The 19438-nt window shown below is 38.3% G+C and overlaps 1 protein-coding gene across 1 annotated transcript; it reads left to right on the plus strand.

The window, feature by feature from the left end:
• The first annotated feature begins 1611 nt into the window (after window positions 1-1611).
• Window positions 1612-19202, plus strand: snx19.S (sorting nexin 19 S homeolog). The gene is made up of 10 exons (XM_018227678.2): window positions 1612-1740; window positions 2146-3680; window positions 6124-6262; window positions 7554-7654; window positions 8998-9117; window positions 9792-9919; window positions 11546-11642; window positions 13693-13843; window positions 14231-14360; window positions 18934-19202. Exons 2-10 carry the CDS (start codon window positions 2154-2156, stop codon window positions 19052-19054), a joined length of 2514 nt encoding a protein of 837 aa, XP_018083167.1. The 5' UTR covers window positions 1612-1740; window positions 2146-2153; the 3' UTR covers window positions 19055-19202.
• The last annotated feature ends 236 nt before the right edge of the window (window positions 19203-19438 follow it).

The raw sequence follows: 19438 nt of genomic DNA on the forward strand, positions 1-19438 counted from the left end.
TGTCCTAGTTTTCCCTTAAAACACTGGGACCCTCTTGTGCAAGATTTAAATGAACAGTTCAGTATAAAAATAAAAACTGGGTAAATAGATAGGCTGTGCAAATAAAAAATTTTCAAATATAGTTAGTTAGCCAAAAATGTAATCTATAAAGACTGGAGTGACAGAATGTGTAATATAATAGCCAGTGGCGTTTCAGTCATGAGGCAAGGCGAGCACCTTGCCTCAGGCGGCAGCTCCGCAGACATTACCAGGGGCGGCAAATAGCTATTAAGGTAAGCGTGATTGGCGACAGGGGGACGGCATTGCAAACGCCGCCTCAGGCAGCATTACTTACCGAAACGCCCCTGATAATAGCCAGAACACAACTTCCTGCTTTTCAGTTTTCTAACTCTGTCAGCGACTTGAAGGGGAGCCACATCGATACTCAGCATTCAGCTCAGATCCAAAAGCAACAGTTTTGGCCATGTGCCCCCCCCCCACCCTCAAGTCACTGATTAGTTACTGCTTGGTCACCAGGGTAACAAGTCAGTGGAAACCAAGAGCACACAGAATTAGAGTGCTCACCTGAACGTAATTACCCTCTCGGGTGCCGGGTGCTAAACAGTCCACAGGACCTCCTGCTCAAGGTCCAAATAACTCGAACATCCAAAGAAAACTGTAGCACACCGATCAAACTTGTCTTGTGAAGAAAAGTGTTTTTATTGGCTCACGGCAGACATAAAGTTTGGCAACGTTTCGGGCCACGCAGGGCCCTTTATCAAGCCTAGTGGAAACCAAGAGAGCTGAAAAGCAGGAAGTAGTGTCCTGTTCTGTTCGATATCTAGTCACTCCAGTCTTTATACATTACATTTTTGCCTAACTATATTAAAGGGGTTGTTCACCTTCAAACAATTAGTTGTTTTCAGATAGATCACCAGAAATAACGACTTTTTCCAATGACTTTCTATTTTCTATGTGTGACTGTTTTTCTAATATTGAAGTGTAAAGTGTCATTTCTCTCCTTCTGAAGCAGCTCTGGGAGGGGGGTCGCCGATCCTGTAAACTGTTCTAAATTGATACATTTAGTTGATACATTTCTTATCTTTGTCCCTGCTGAGCAGAATCTCTGGCTTTCATTACAGGCAGCTGTTAGAATTGATACAATAGTTGCTAATACTCCAGAGATGCTGCTGAGAAATGTATCAACTAAATGTTGCAAAATTGTAACAGTTCAGAGCCTGCACCTGAATTACTGAGCTGTCAGACTCAAACACCAGAGACAGGGACATTAAACTTTATACTTAGATTTTGGAAAAAACTTAAAAAATAAATAATGGAAAGTAATTGAAAAAGGTCTTTATTTCTGGGGAACAATCTAAAAACAACTGAATTGAAAAAAGTGTTTGGAAGGTGAACAACCCCTTTAAGGAAAAACCCTAAAAAAAACTCATATTTAGGTTAGGTAAGTTTACCCACTGTTTTCTCTTACATTATCCCATCTTTCATCCCTAAATTGTGAAGAGCATGACACCTAAACAAGACTTTGTTTAGGTGTCTCTCCGTTCTGCGTCATCGCCAGCTTTTCTCTTCCAAAAGCCGGCTACGTTCAGCGTAAGGCCGCAGTATCGCGAGATGAGGCACATGACGTGTTGATTAGCTCTCCGGTAGAAGTGAAGGAGCTGAATGCTATAGATGCTGTAAACTGTGTACCAGTACCGTGGGCGGTCTTAATCAAATCGGAACAGTGGGGATTGTTGTGTGGTAAGATCTTTAGATGTAATAGCATGTGTCAAGCCTCAGGTGCGTTACATGTAGCACGAATATGCACATCTCTGTCTCCCACTGTTTCAGTGATCAGAGCAAGTCTCAGAATGTTCCCTTTTAGCGGAAATGACTTATTTTACGGATACTGTTCATTATTAGGAAGCTGTCGACATGCCGATGTCATTTGTGCATATTCACCCTGTGCGTGCAGTGAGATTCTGTTCCTGTCAGTGTTTACTAACATGGAGCCAATGGCTGCAGATTTTAACACTGATGGGAAAATGTCATCTTTGACATTAGCCAAAACATGTGTAAAAATTAAATTGTATTATATAAACATTTTTAGATGATAACATTGTTCTTGTGAGTTTTTCAGTGCCTCTTTTTTTCTTCTGCTTTAAGGTGAAAATATGGAAGACCTAAAACTCCAGGGTATGTGCTTAAAAAAAGACCTAGGCAGGAGGTGGAAACTTCTGGGTGTAGTTGTTGTCTTCACCTGGCTAATCCTTGTCCATCTTCTAGTCAACGTGTGGCTTCTACTTTTGTTCTCTGCCTTAATGGCTGCTGTTGGAGCCTGGCTTGGACCACAGTTCATACTTGGAGGTGGAACTGCTATTCACCTTGAGAGGTTTGTTGTGTTAGAGAAAAATTCTCCGGCTGCAGATACTGAGTTGTTATTAGATAAAGAGATTGAACTAACTATACAGAAGATAATTCAGGACTTTGTTTCATCCTGGTACCGCCGGCTAAGCCATGAGACAGAGTTTGAAGATGAGGTAAGAGGAGCAATGTGGCAACTTGCAATGGAGTTAAAGAGGAGAATGAATTGTGCAGATCGAGAGGAATTAACTCGAAAGCTGTTAATTCTTGGGGGCTGCCATCTTCAGTGTTATAAATGGGCCAAAGCAAGAGTTGAAGAAATCAATAATGTTTCTGAGAGAGAGCTAAGATTATGGGATGCCTACCAAGAGCTTAGTCCTGCTCACAAGGCTTTGTCCAGCTCAGCAGAAGAGACCAGTCATGCTAGATGGCTAGTTGATCATGTGTTAAAAGAGCTTCTTCCAAGCCCACATTTAGAAAGTCGGACAGGTAAACAACTGGTTGTAGAGTTAATTGCTTGCAATGTGGTGATTCCCTTAGTAGCTAGGATTTCTGAACCAGACTGGATCAATGTCGTTTTGACCAATATCTTCTCTAAAGGACCTCTTAAAGCTGATGTAGAAAAAAGTGAGACTCCTCATCAACCAGTGGTGCCAAAATCACTGCCTTTGGGAATCAACCAAGAAATCTCACCACAAATAGTATTACCATCACCACAAGTAAACAATATATCCAAGTATGAGATCATTGATAGCTTAGAAATTGAGCAAGATAGTGAGTATTCTGATGATTTGGGACTTTGCAAGGGAAAGATAGATGTTTTCTCGGGGCATTATTTGCAGCCCCCAAATCCCACTAGTCCATTTTTCCTGTGTGAGGAATCTGAACTTGAATCCCCCTTGTCTGACTTGGGTCAGGAACTGGAACCTCCACTAATGAATTCATCTGATGATCTACTCTCTGATTGCTGCTTGGACTCACTAACCCCAGCTGAGAGCCCCATCATAGCCCCCCATGAGGAAAGTGGAGGTTTACTGGAAGAGGCATCTTTTTCACTTCAAAGTGGAACTACAGGCCATCCAGATATTTGTATTGAGCCTACTGAATTGACTACTGAATTTACCACTCCACCTAATGACAGGGAGGGTTTAAGCCCTATTGATGCTTCCCCCATAATCACATCCTCCCCAACAGTTCCTCTACATCCATTTAGTTTTGTGCCTCTTAACAGCCCCGATGGCCCTGTGATTATACAAAACCTTCGCATCACCGGAACCATTACAGCAAAAGAACACAGCGGGACTGGATCTCATCCATATACTCTATATACTATTAAGGTAACTATGCTTTGCACATATGTACACAACATTTAAATATGTGTAAGCTCTGTGCACAACTCTATGCCAACAAGCTTTTAAAATGTAATTTTGAGTTTTAGTAACACTATCCCTTTAGTAAACCCTCCAATGCCTTACCAGAGACCACCATATTCCCCAGTGGACTTCCTTTTCTGACCTGTATCAGCATCTTTTTGCCATGTTCCAGCAGGCAATGCTTAATTTTGCCAAACTCCTGATAGGCGGAGGTATTATTTACATTTGTCCTTAGCCAATCAGAACTTTTAACACCTTCCCAAGCCTGATGTCAAATTCTAATCAATAATTGTGGGGGTTTGTGGAGAAGCGGGGGGGGGGGGCAACATTGTAGCTCTCCCTAAAGAGCTTATTAAAGTCATTGTGATACATTCCTGATAAATGTGGAACATGATCTCCATAAATCTGTATTTCTACTAATATCCACTTTATTTGCCTGTGCCTGTGCGAAACAAGCATTTAGATGTCTACTGAAGTAGCTTCATTTTAAAAAAACATATAGGTGTAGGTGTTGGGATAGTTAACGAAACTGGTCCCTAAAACTCTCAACCCTATGCATCCACACATCCTGTAATCCATACACTCCTGCAATGGTGGTTCACATGACCCCACCCCCGATGGTAGGCACATTTTATATACTGTAACATAAAACAGTGAAGGAATGTCACGTACATGTTCAGATGGGGGGCTTAACCATTTTTGACCACCTATGCATCCTCCAGATGGGCAGCCACTGTCTAAAATAAATATTTATGAGAGTTACTAATCTAAGTAATGGCTTGGTCACATTTTTACTGTGAAAGATGTTCTTTTGGTGTGCCATTTTTAGAGGTATTCATTTTATTGATGACAACTGCAGCACAGAAATCAGTGTGGTCCCTGCAGCAGCCGTAAAATATGCAAAACTAATTATTGAAAAAGCAAACGACTTTCCCTGAGTTTGCTAATACCTGCATAGAGAGAATACACCAAAATATGTATTCTCTTTATCAAAGTGAAGTCATTCCAGACACTTCAGAAATTTGTAATACTTGCTTTAGACATGTCTCTTAATTTTGAAATGCACTGGTCACCTGAAATAAGTATGCACCATTTAGGTGCGTAAAAATCTACTTATAAGTTAATTATTTCTTTGGTTATTGCTCCTAAGAGCAGTTTCCATGGAAAAAAAATAACACACACAGCACTGAAGCAGCTAGCTAGGGTGGTAGCTGGAGTTTTCTGCAACCTGAGCACTCCTTGAAAAGAGCACAGCTTGCTTTATTTGGTAACAGAACAAACTTTGCAAAGGTAGTTTAAAGAAAGCTAGATTGCCTTAATCCGACAGACAAGGTATACTGATACTTAGCGTTGTGTGTGCTGGGATTGGGTTCATTACACGCAGGTTGTTTTTTGACAGGAGTGCTCAGCTTTCTTAAACTGTTTCCAGGCCTAGTACAGCTTTAGATGAGATTTAGCTGCCCCACCTCACGCTACTGACTCTACTAGTTACTCCTGTGCTGTAATTATTTACCTGGTAGCAGTTCTTAGAATTAACAGGTAAATGGTTAATATAACCAGGAATACATAGAATCCTGACACGTTTTGGCAGATTTGGACTTGGACCGATTGGTTTTTGATTTGGGAAAATCTTTCATGGAGAATTTGGTATCGGTCAAATGTATAAATTTTGGATTTGGTGCATGCAAAAACATAGCACACAATTTTTTTGTATGAATTTGAATAATATATACTTATTTCATCTGTCGGTTTCACTTTTACATGACTATTTGCTAGTTGGTTATCAGTAATGCAGTGGTTAACATGTTCAGTAGATATGCCTATTATTATTGTATTTTGTGGTCATTTTTAACATTGTTCCCCAACTAGCACAATAAACACCCGATTAATTTAAGATGTCTAGCTTAATATTTGACAATAAAGGTTAATCAACAACATTTTTTCAGAAAATAACTACGAGGTCCTATAATCACACATGGCATCCGGAATAGGTTCACTGGAAACCCATGAGGTATCTCTCATCAAGGGATTTTGAAGGACCTAGCTATGCATTTGATTAAATATTGAAATAATGTCTTCAATTAAATTAAAGTAAAGTGACATAAATAGTGGTATACAACTGAAACCAATTAGCATCATTCTTTTATTGGTCATATAAATAAGCACATTGTTTTAGAATTATGCAGCACTAGCTAAAAATGTTTTTTGAGCTACATGTGGCTTCCTTTTTTTCCCAACATCTGAAGGGAAATCAATTTTAAGACAAACGTATTTGATATTAGTAATCTGAGATGAGTTTACATGAACATCTCTGTTCATTAAAGCAAATAAAGTAGCACTTTGCAGAAAATAATGTTGTTAACAGAAGAAAGTCATGTTTTGTTTCACTTTTCTCTCCCCCTGTAAGTATGACACCGTTTTGGACAGCCAATCGCTGGGAAGTCTACAGCCAATGGCATACCATACAGTCAACCGCAGGTACCGGGAGTTCCTCAATTTACAGACCCGTCTGGAAGAGAGAGCAGATTTGCGCAAGTTTGTAAAGCGTGAGATTTTTATTCTACTTTTAAAATCTAACAGTGTCTACAGAATGATAAGCAGCTGGAAACATGGTGTAAAGGAACCCTGTACTTACTGAATGCCACACTTGAATTCTGCCTAAATATTGCTCTAGCACACTTTAAGGAACCCCCTTGAGAGTTTCCTAACTCTGGATTTTTGGCCACAAAAATCTTGGTTGTTTCCAGAATTTTACCCAAACAGGTTTTTGTTAGCAAGAAACATTTTGCACCTAAAGCTGCCAGTTTTTCTTCGTTATAAAAGCCTGTTTGCAGAAAATTACAGAAATCGCTTGTACAGAAAAGCTTGTTCAACCCAAAACCCAGCATGAGTTAGGAAACTTATGTGGGGTGTCCTTTAACATTGCTTGAGCCAAAAAGCTTGAACAATCTTAAAGGAAACTAAACCCTAAAAATGAATATGGCTAAAATACCATATTTTATATACTTAATATATAGCACGGACCTCCAATGAATTGAACTGACATTTGGTACTGTGATGCTGTGCAGCTAAAAGAAGACCTGTTTGATCTTAAAGTGGTTTGCTGTTTTTTTGAAAGTGTGCCTCAAATATTTGTACTGTTACATCAGACTATTGACTTTTTTATGGCAAAAGCACACAGTGCGATGCCTTGTCTTTTGCCAACTATGCAGCTTTCAGCTCAGTGCGTGGCAGCAAAATGTTTGGAATTGCCTTCTATAGACTTAAATGGTTGTTAACTGCATGTGCACTTGAAGGTCAGGCGATTATTTGGGGTAAGGGACACGTCTCTTAAATATCATGCTTTTCATAATCTTAACCCTTTTCCTGCCAGCGATACAGCCAGGGACAGTACACTTTGTGAAGAAACACCATGCTAGCCTATGTTTTCCCATGGTAGAGTAACCCAAACCCGCATACTTACCCGCTTGGACCTGCTACCCAACCTGCAAGTACATTATCCGCAACCCGATCCGTGACCCGCTGACCATCAATAAACAGGAAGTGCTGTAATTGTAAAACGGAAGTGACATCATTAGAAGTAGGTGTGATCAGAAAAGGGGTATAACTCCCACAAACCCGGAGAACCGATGAGCCGCGTCTATACTCGCTCACAAAACTACTGCCTGCAACCGCAGGTTTTTGTGGGAAACCTGCGGTTACCCGACCTGCTGCAGAACTCTAAGTTGATGCTAAAACAATGTATATATGTTTAAATGAAGTGGACATATCAGTTATTTCTACAGTGCTTAGTGAAGTGTGAATGCTTCTCTGGTAAACCTCCATTGTTAATTTCAGATATTAAAGGCCCAAAGAAATTTCTTCCAGAGTTACCATTTGGGAACATGGACAGCGATAAGGTTGAGGCAAGAAAAAGCCTTTTAGAGACTTTTCTGAAGGTAAGAGCAAATTTATGTTGTATATCTTGAACATTTACTTAAAAATGATGTAGCATTTGGCTCGTGCTAAATCCCACCTGAAGAATTGAGACTACTGGCCCAATTAGAATTTTACTGTATTTTCTTTTATTCAATTGCTTCTTCTCCTTGTTCTGTCTCTGAAAATGCAACACATTTTTTGTCTGCTTGGTGTAGACTTCCATTAGGGCTATGACACGCATACCAGTATGTTTTTTTGCCTTTAGATCGGCAAAAACTAGTGATCAAAACACCAGACAGTTCTTATTGTAATCTAAAAGAAGCCTGCTACCTTGGGCACAATGGAGCAAGTATCAGGACAAAGTATAGAGGTGCACTTCCTCTTTTAATAATGAAAATGTTTATCAGCAGTAGGGATGCACCGAATCCAGGATTTGGTTCGGGATTCGGCCAGGATTCTGCTCTTTTCAGCAGGATTCAGCCGAATCCTTCTCCCTGGTGAATCCTAATCCTAATCTTCATATGCAAATTAGGGGTGGGGAGGGAAATTGCGTGACTTTTTTTTTCACAAAACCAAAAAATGTTTTCCCCTTCCCACGCAAATTCGGATTTGGTTCGGTATTCGCCAAATCTTTTATTGTAGTCAGTTTATTGTAGCTAATAGATATTGTGAGATCATTACTGCCATTGAAACAACTAATTTGACATTTTCCTTAAGTTGTATAAATTTATTCCTGATAACAATAAATAACAGCTATAAGTGGTATGAAGTCTCCTAGATCATAATAGCTGTGGTAGGAGGCTAATCAGGAGCACCCATTGGGGAAATTCTCCTGATATTAGGGATGCACCAAATCCATTATTTTGGATTCGGGCAAACCCCCGAATCCTTCTCGAAAGATTTGGCCGAATATCGAACCGAATCTGAATTCTATTTTGCATATGCAAATTAGGGTTGGGAATGGGAATTTTTTTTTACTTTCTTGTTTTCTGACAAAAAGTCAACGTGATTTCCGTCCCATATGCAAATTAGATTAGATCCTAGATTTGGTGCATCCCTACCTGATATTCCAATTCCGAGTCAATTCCTGGAACAGCTATGTTGTACCTGCAATTATGTGATCCTATGGTATGCTGTGACACTCCACATGGTTTATATTTCTGTAATATGTTAGATTCTGCAGTGGATTAAATGCAGTTACTTACATCCTGTTTATTTTTAGTAGGCAGAACAGAAGATAATTATTGTTTTTGGAAAAAATATTTTGATATATAGAGCTTTTTTCCGCAGCATTAAATTAATCCAATGAAAATGCTATTATTCACACTCATGTTGTTATTGTATTATGTTTGTTTATTAACAGCAACTATGTGCTGTGCCAGAGGTTGCTAACAGTGAAGAGGTACAAGAGTTCCTGGCTCTGAACACTGATGCCAGAATTGCTTTTGTGAAGAAGCCATTTTTTGTTTCACGAATAGACAAGGTATTTGCACAGTGTGTAAGGTATATACACAATTTTTAATGGGCTGACTTAGCCAGGGATTTTGTGCAAAACAAAAATTTCTTTTAATAGAACACTGTGATTATCAGTTTTTACATCCAGAAAATTTAAGGAGCCCTAAGTGATTTTACAGGCAAGGGTGGTAATGATTACATTGCCCATTATCATTTGAAATTCATTAGTGGTTCTCATTCAAATGACCAGTGCCATCCACACATCTACAATATTTAGTAAGATGCTAGGCACAGTTGCTTTTGATGTATATATTCTGTTCAATTCTATTAAGAACTGTGTTCACAAATGGGACTACTTCCCATACATTTTATGTTCCCTGGTCTTGCCAAATTCAAAAAACTTTTTCTCTAATAATAAAACAGTGCCTTCTACTTGATCCAAACTAAGATTTTATTAATCCTTATTGGAAGCAAAACCAGACTGTTGACTTTAATGTTTAGATGATTTTCTAGTAGACTTAAGGTATGGAGATCCAAATTATAGAAAGATCTGTTATCCGGAAAACCCCTCACATTCTGAGTAATAGGTCCCATACCTGTATTAAAATGCTGTCTATGGGCCCCTGTCAGTCTCCATCCTATTATTGTTCATTATTATGGATAGTTCAATAATTTTTGTTTGTTTGTTTTATATCATTTCAGATTGTTGTAAATGCTATTGTTGACACTTTAAAGACAGCGTTCCCTCGATCAGAACCTCAAAGTCCCACTGATGAGCTAAGTGAGAGTGAAGTGGATGGAAAATCTCAGAATGATAAGAAGAGTACCAAGTCAGTCTAATATTTTTTATTTCTTTTCTGAATCATTTATTGTATTGTAATAAAAAAAGTAGTGCTGTTATGGAGGCATGTTTATCAAAATTTGAATTTGTGTAGTTTTAGAGGTTTTTTCAACCACAACAAAATTCACATTTAAAAAAATGTTTATTTATTAAAAGATCCAAATATAAAAAGCACAAACAAATAAACATGTGGAACAAATCCTAATAAGAATAAGAAAAAATCCTTGCTTATTTAAAATTTTTAGTTTTTAGCATTTGGAGGACTGTATTTTCTTCCTACTTTTTGCTTCATGAGGCATATATTTAGCAACTGTGTTTATAGATAATATTTATAGATACAACTAGATATTACTCTGTTCTGCAAGTATACTCCGTATCGTCTCATTCCAAAACTAAGGGTCTTAATATGAATTTAGTGCTCTCTTTGCTAAATTTTAATCTGTTCTATGATGTTTTTTCCTCTATGTATTAGTAGATAACTTTGTTTCTATTTGGCCACAATAGCACCAGTAAGGTTGTGCAGTGATATTAGGCAACCAAGTCTGGGTCATAGTCACAGTTCCAATTCATCCCACAAGCATCCCTTTGGGTTGAAATCCTATTTCTTAGGCCAGTCAAGGTATCTCACCATAAATTCACAATGGAACTGGTTTTGTGCATAGGGACATTATTATATAGAAATAGGAATGTGCCTTGCCCAACCTGCTGTCATAAAGTAGGAATCACAGAATTGTCAAGCATCTCATTGCAGCTTTACTTTTGCAGGAGCAAAAAGTGTCATAGTCCAAACTAAAAAAAAAACACAGACCAAGATAATGTGTAATGTTTCACCAACCTTTACAGTCAGCCATATGAATTCTGGCAGGTAGCATTATTCTAACCTCTGTCAAACCACGACTCATTGTCAGACTTATGATGAGAAAGCATGAGCTCCAGAGTACTATCCTCTAATAAATTCTGGTATTTTATAAACAGGCCCAAAAAAGCTGTCAACTTGGCCCCTCCACACTGATTCACCAGTGATTTGGCATTTGTATGGGGCCCTTGTGATGGCTTGCCTGACCAATATCTTGGTAAACTTGGAAAGATCTCTATTAGGCAGGCTTAAAAATCTGCTTAGGTGTGTTGATGCGGTCCTCACAAACAGATTTCCCTAAACCCACAGATTTTCTCAGCATGGGATCCTCTAAGGTCTCTAGGTATGTGGCAAGCTTTACTATTCTCTATTTGTTGAGTGTGCTTTAAGCTGCACAGCTTTCTGCATCTTCCTAGAATGCAGAGTGTCCATCTCCCCTTAAGGTTCATGAGGACCTTTAGAAGCCACTGCTTTAATTATCACATATTTATCAGCCAGATAGTATAAGTGTTCTCTCAGTAGAAAAGAAGGAATGCACCAACCAGATTGCCCAAAGCAACATTTCACTTTTGACCTCTAGCATTTAAGGGATTATTTTCACATTACATATTCCTGATGTGCTTGAACCTAGAATTGAAGTTGCGGAAGGGGTTGTTCTGTTCCTTTTACTAAATAAAGTTACAAAACAGTTTTGAAATTTTCCTATGTGTGCATATATTGTGTATATGTAGTTATATAGAACTTTTTTGTTCGAAACAGATCACGTCTCCGATTTCCATCCAGTAAAATCGCACCAGTGCTGAGCTCAGCTGATACTCAAGAAAAGATAATGTATTGTGTTCGAGAAGGCAGCACGGTATGGACAGCAAAAATCGTGCTGAATTTGATTGATTTAATACTTAAATACTTAAATGAAAGGAGAGCTATCAGATCAAAATAAGTTGTCTTTGTTAGTTGAAAATAGTGTGTTTAATAATTAGTAGGATTATATGTAATGTATTTTTGGCCTTTTCTGAAAATAGTTTCACAATTTACTCACTCGTTAATGGACCTGTAAACTCAAAGTTCGCATTATCAAAGAAAATGCAATTCTAAGCAGTTTTCTAATATAGGTTTGCTAAAATGACTTTCATTAAAATGTAATTAAAGTAGTCTGTCAGTCCTTTGCTATTTAATTCACAGCTAGTTTTGACTACATGTACCATTGAAACAGTATTGCAGTAGGCAACTTTCCTTCAGCCAAGACTACAATTTAGTCTTACATGGTGTTTGATTAAAAGCCATGTAGAGAATGAGACACACAGACGAATGCAAAGCATTGTAGGAACTATGTAGCCAGGGTTGGTTTTACATAGCGTGCAACGCCCCGGTCCCCTTCCTTTTATTTGCTCAAATTTTCATCATCAGGACCAGAGCAATTGGGATTGGCGCACAGGAAATGTAAAACACTATTCTATCTCCTCCGCATCCCCAGTGTTTCTGAACCAATGTGGGTGTGGTTGGGCAGCATGCCACCCCCTAAAATCCTGCTACCCTAGGCCCAGGCCTTGGTGGCCTCTCCACAAATCCGGGCCTGGGGACCAGTTGTGCACTTTCATTGTGCACAATTTTTTCAATATATTGTGTCTTCAGCAGGGTGGCTAATTTTGTGTGTGCACAAAATAAATTTCAATTTACAGACATAGATATGTGCTACATGTTCAGACATACCGTATATGTATAAAACATTTAGCAGTGATCCCTTGACTTCTGTTTCCCTCACACATACACTTTTACCATTGGTTTAAGTGTGCGCGATATAATGTTTGTTTATAAAACATTATGTGCTATAATTGCTACCACTAGGCCAGCTGTCAGCACCCTTTACTATCAAAAGAGCCATTTTGCCCCCTCTTCCACTGAAGAAAAAAAGTCTGGAGCCTCAAAACATAAACAGCTTATAAACTTTTAAAGGTTTTAACGTTTTTTTTTTACAATACAATACAATCAACAAACAAAAGTGCAGTGTGCATGTGTAGGCCTACTTTGAAATAAATTAAACACTGAATAGCCTATTAAATGCTAGTGTTCTCATCTGTTTAAAGTGACTTCTGTTTCTGAAGCTCCATGCTGATCTTCCCTCTCTTGTCTTGAGTGTGTGATCCCGGTAAGGACCATGATGAATCATCTTGCTGTGGCTCGGTCTTTCTTGTCACTCCTGCAACGTCTATACAGCCCTCGCACCTGCTGGCGGCTTCTTGATTGTGGGACCATGGTAAGCTAACCGTTCGCTTACAGCAGTCACACAGTCAAGAAGCCACCAGCAGGTGCGAGGGCTGTATAGACGACATGACAGGCAAGACCGAGCCGCAGCAAGCAGGATGAAGAGCTGCATGAGGCTCCGGAGACGCGTTGCCTACCCCTGAACTAGCCACACAAAAAAAGATTGTTTATGTAATATCATACATTAAGCAGCAGTTGGTTGATGTTTGCTTGAGTCTAGCACTGAGGCCCCCATTGCTTCTGTTATTGTGAATAAGATGCAGAGGTTAATGAAAGCCCTGTTTTTTACAATTGCCACTGGTCAGATATATGTGAGTAAAGATCCCTATGTTTATGAATTATGCCTGCATTCAAAATGTTTGCACTCTAAAACTGCATGCAGTTTAGTGGAGGGTAAATATGTGCCCATACTCTGCCCATACCACAACACAACCGTATTGTTATAAGAACACATCTGTGTGCTTTAATGACAAGTGTGTATGTATATGGGTTGTTCATTGGAATTAATGGGAACAAAAAGCTGTAAATAGAAACCAGCGTAGTAAAATTGCATAAAGCTATACACGTTTCTTACAGCAGTGTAATATTTCTGAAATGTTATTTCTCTTAAAAGCCATATTTTTAACTCTAGTGCTGTTTTACAGGTTCTCGATGTATTATCTGCAGCTGACATGGAATCCTTCATTCAGAAGCAGGAGAAACTGCTGATGGAGAATGTTGCACCCTGTGAGAAGGCATCCACCATCAGCATATCTGATAGATTACAATATTCTGTCCATGAAAGAAAGAAAACAAGTGGGTAGATGTTGATTTTTTGGAGTATGAGAGGAAATGGAAGGAATTGGCTTTGACCCATTCTGTGTATTGCAGTAATTTTTTTGAGATTTGTGGCATATCCAGAATATGTGGAGCAGGGGTGATTCTGGTCCCCAGGTCGCCCTGAGGTATCACACCCACTTGCACTTATATTTTCAACATCAGAGCAGATCTGGGGGTTCATCACTTATACTGAGAGCGCTGTTTGGCTAGAAGAGTTAAAATTCCAATTTGATATGTAGAATTTCATCTCTTGGCAGGAGCACTGATTCTGAGCTGTCATCTCAAAAGTGCTTTCACTTTGTGACCTTTGACATTTTTCTTATGAAAGAATAATAATCATTGTTTCACTTGTTTGTGTGACAGGTTTAGAAGGTAATGTAACCACTATTGCCCTAGAGGTGTTGTGGCTGGCAATGAGGGAACAGTGGAGTTGGATGTGCACCGACAACATGAAGAAACTAACCCATCTGTTATGTGGCAGTCTGATACAGAGGTCAGTAACAGATAGTATTTAAGCTCTTTGTGCATTTTTGTTGATAAAGTAGGACCAAGCTGAAGGTCTGGGGCATGAGTACCTGATACACTCAATGGTGTAGGGAGTCTATTTTTGAATTGTTCAAAGAACCTGGTATTTCTTTCACACATTTTAGATACAGTAGACCCCCCATTTTAGTTTTTTGAGGGACCAAAACAATGATGTAAAATTTGGGTAAATGTAAAATCAGAGTATTATGGATAATATATAGGTGAGACTACACAAATATAATGTGAAATGAGGGAAAACTTAAAGGAAAACTATACCCCCAAAATGAATACTTAAAGAGGACCTGTTACTCAAAGAAGTAATTCCAGATTCTTTTCTGTAGGGTTTGTCAAGCCAAAAAAACTTTTCTTGTACTATACAAATTCTTTAAATGTTGTTTCCTTCAGTCTTACACAATCACAGCAAACATACAGCAGCCATTTTGTGAACACTGGCTGCACAAGGCTTTGCTGACTGCACAATTAGATGGCAAAGAAGGAGGGGGAATGTGAGAAATGCAGTGACAACTAGGAAGTGCTGAATGGCATAGAGGCAGGGCAGGCAATATATGATTGACAGCTGAAGATTTTAAATACATTTATAACAGGTGTGGCTATTTTAACTAAAAAAATAGTGGATCCATGTTTAATTTGAAATGGACTTTTGTTATAAAGCTTTTTATGTTTGGGTGACAGGTACCCTTTTACGCAACAGATAGTTTACATCATATTATGTGCATATTAAAGAATCATACCAAACTGGAATAGTTATCAGTAAATATTGCCCTTTTACATCTTATCCCTTGTGCCCCCATTTTATGATATTCCCCATGCTGCCTCAGAGATCACCTGACTAGAATAATGTAGATCTAACTGTAAAATGAAGAAGTGTGGGGAAGCAAAGCACAGAACTTTGACCATTAAGGGGGTGGTTCACCTTTAAGATAACTTTTATTATGTTATAGAAAGGCCAATTCTAAATAACTTTTCAATTGGTTTTCATTATTTATTTTCTATAGTTTTATAGTTATTTGCCATTTTCTTCTGACTCTTTGCAGCTTTCAAATGGGCGTTGCCGACTCCCTTCTAAAAAACAAATGCTCTGTAAGGCTACAAATGTATTGTTATTTTTTATTACTGATCCTTCAATTCAGGCCCACTCCGATTCATATTCCAGTCTCTTATTCAAATAAATGCATGGTTGCTAGGGTAATTTGGACCCTAGTTACCAGATTGCTTAAGGTGCAAACTGGAGAGATGCTGAATAAAAAGTAACTAAATAACTCAAAAACCTCAAACTATCACTCTCTACATCATACCAAAAGTTATATCAAAGGTGAACAACCCCTTTAATTGGCTCATGTAACCTAACATATATGGTTTATTTGGTTTTGCTTGTGTGCACCTTGTATCCTAGGATCCATTATTTCTATATTTTTATAGAGCCCTACATTGTACTGGGAGTATTGTTTTCCTTTAAAATGAGGGCATGTAAAATGGAGGTTTCTCTGTATTAGAAGCAAAATAGTACAGATATGGAATTTATTACAGACCTACATTGTTCTGGGGTATAGTTTTCATTTAAAATGAGGGCAATGTTGTCTCATATGGGGTGTAGAGAGTACAAGTCAGGGCTTTATACTTTCGGGAAATGAGAGGAAAAATCTAGTTCTACGTGATTAAGAGGTTTTACACACGCTCCCTACTGAAAATGTAATTTAATCATGCTGGTCAAAAAGCTCACCAATAAATTACACTATAATTAATTTTAAAAGAGGAAATTGAGTCTTAAAGGCATAGTATTCATGTAATTACCACCTTTGTAATAAGGCCATTGATTTAATTCTTTAATAGCGTATTATGTAGAAAAGAAAAATTACATTTCTTTTACAAACACATACTGTATTCCAAAGATTAAAAGGAAACTATGATGATCTTTCTGTGCTTTCAGGGACCATCCCTTTTAAGCTAACAGAATACTCCAACCCATTCCTCAAATTGTCCAACTGTGAAGTGATGGATTCTGGGACTTCAAGTCCCTGCTTTCCAGGATATATACAGTTAGGTCCATAAATATTTGGACAGAGACAACTTTTTTCTAATTTTGGTTCTGTACATTACCACAATAAATTTTAAATGAAACAACTCAGATGCAGTTCAACTGCAGACTTTCAGCTTTAATTCAGAGGGTTGAACAAAAAGATAAAAATGTGAGGAACTTAAGCCTTTTTTAACACAATCACTTCATTTCAGGGGCTCAAAAGTAATTGGACAATTGACTCAAATGTCGTGGGGGCAATTCCTTTGTTATGTGATTATCAATGAAGCAGATGAAAGCCCTGAAGTTGATTTGAGGGGGGTGCTAGTATGTGGAAGATTTTGCTGTGAACAGACAACATGCGTTTAGAGGAGCTCTCCATTAAGGTGAAACAAGCCATCCTTAAGCTGCAAAAACAGAAAAAACCCACCTGAGAAATTGCTACAATATTAGGAGTGGAAAAATCGACAGTTTGGTACATCCGGAGAAAGAAAGAAAGCACTGATGAACTCAGCAACGCAAAAAGACCTGGACGTCCACGGAAGACAACAGTGGTGGATGATCGCAGAATAATTTCCATGGTGAAGAGAAACCCCTTCACAACAGCCAAACAAGTGAACAGGTACAGGTAGGTCTTTCAATATCCAAGTCCATAAAGAGAAGACCGCATGAGGGTGCACTGCAAGGTGCAAGCCACTCATAAGCATCAAGAATAGAAAGGCTAGATTGGACTTTGCTAAAAAAAAACATCTAAAAAAAGCCAGCACAGTTCTGGAAAGACATTCTTTGGAAAAATGAAACCAAGATCAACCTCTACCAGAATGATGGCAAGAAAGAAGTATGGAGAAGGCGTGGAACAGCTCATGATCCAAAGCATACCACATCATATGTAAAACATGGCAGAGGCAGTTTGATGGCTTGGCCATGCATGGCTGCCAGTGGCACTGGGACACTGACACAGGACAGAAGCAGCTGAATGAATTCTGAGGTGTTCAGAGACCTACTGTCTGCTCAAATCCAGCTAAATGCAGTCAAATTGATTGGGAGATGTTTCATAATATAGATGGACAATGACCCAAAACATACAGCCAAAGCATCCCAGGAGTTTATTAAAGCAAAGAAGTGCAATATTATTGAATGGCCAAGTCAGTCACCTGATCTGAACCCAATTGAGCATGCATTTCACTTGTTAAAGACTAAACTTCGGACAGAAAGGCCCACAAACAAACAGCAACTGAAAGCTGCTGCAGTAAAGGCCTGGCAGAGCATTAAAAAGAATTTGGTGATGTCCATGAGTTCAAGACTTCAGGATGTCATTGCCAAAAATGGATTTCAACCAAGTATTCAAAATGAACATTTTATTTTCAGTTTTTCAATTTGTCCAATTACTTTTGAGCCCCTGAAATGAAGTGATTGTGTTATAAAAAGGCTTTAGTTCCTCGCATTTGTATGCAATCTTTTTGTTCAACCCAATGAATTAAAGCTGAAAGTCGGCAGTTCAGCTGCATCTGAGTTGCTTAATTTAAAACTCATTTTGGTAATGTACAAAATTAGTAAAAAGTTGTCCCTGTCCAAATATGTATGGACCTAACTGTATACACTACCCACTATAGAATGCAAAGGGACTTCGATCCCAGACTCCATTACTTCACAGTGTAGTAAGGTAAAGAAACAGATTGCTTAACACTATGAGCCTAAAGTGTGTGTGTCATGATTTTTTGTGGAATCGGGTATGTGTTAAAAAAAAAAATAGTGTTTATTGCGCCTTTTTAACATGCCCAACTGAATGAGCTCATGTTAAAAAGAGGGGGGTATACAGTATACTCTCTTTAAATTCACCTGAACCTTGTTATCTCTATAAGACTTACTATTAAAGGACGAATTATGTCATGAATTTTGTTTTAACTAGTATATGTTTGTGCAACAAATCTGCTATATTATGAGACCGAGGTTTTTTCTATTCTATAGTTATGTAGAGAACCATGAATAGCATCTGACCCCTGTTTAAATTATGTAAGAACTAAAACTATTGTATATCTGTAATCTGCTATGGAAATATGTGGCCTATAGACTAATTTTGCCTTTACTAGCTGGCATCATGGCAGTTCAGCAACTTCAGGGACTCTTAACACAGCGACAAAACTGTTTCACTTTTTTGGTGTTACTTGTCCTTTAAATCAGCTTCCAAACAGCATTGCAGTAGATGTTAATGATCCTTTTAGGAAAGTGTAATTGATCCTGTTTCGTCCTATGTGAAAGTGGCTCATGTACTGAGTGTATTTCTAAAATCCTTGCTCTGAAGTAATACAACCTGTAAAGGAAACAGAAATAATCACGAGTACGAGGGTACAGAATCCTCTCTGTAATTACGAGGTTTTAATATTTTTAAAACCTGCATTAGTTAATGCAATGCTATGTATTTATTTCAGCCAAACAAATAAACATTTTTTTTTACAATATCCATTCTAAATTCAGTTATTTTACTTTCCCACCTTATGTCTTTTAGCTCCAACTTACCTGGCCACCTATGTTGGTTTGAAATTTTTGAGGCATATTGTGAGATCCATTTCATCTGTGGCCTAGAATGTTTTTACCATAGACTGAATAAAAGTTATGTTTTACAATAACATCATGGAGGTATGACTGTCTATATGATTTACTTTCCTTTAATCAGGGGCACGAGTGCAGTAGCACTGTAATCCAAAACTGTATTTTAAAGGGGTTGTTCACCTTCCAAGACTTTTTTCAGTTCAGTTGGTTTCATATAGTTCACAAGAAATAAAGACTTTTCTAATGACTTTCTATTTTCTATTTGTGATTGTTTTTCTAATATTGAAGTGTAAATGTCATTTTTCACCTTCTAAAGCAGCTCTGGGAGTGGGGGTCGCCGACCCTCAACTGTTTTAAACTTGATACATTTCTTAGCTATGTCCCTGCTGAGCAGAATCCTTCATTACAGGCAGCTGTTAGAATTGATACAATAGTTGCTAATACTCCACAGACGCTGCTGA

This window comes from Xenopus laevis, chromosome 7S (genome assembly GCF_017654675.1).
Source record: "Xenopus laevis strain J_2021 chromosome 7S, Xenopus_laevis_v10.1, whole genome shotgun sequence".
NCBI classification, from domain to species: Eukaryota; Metazoa; Chordata; class Amphibia; order Anura; family Pipidae; genus Xenopus; species Xenopus laevis.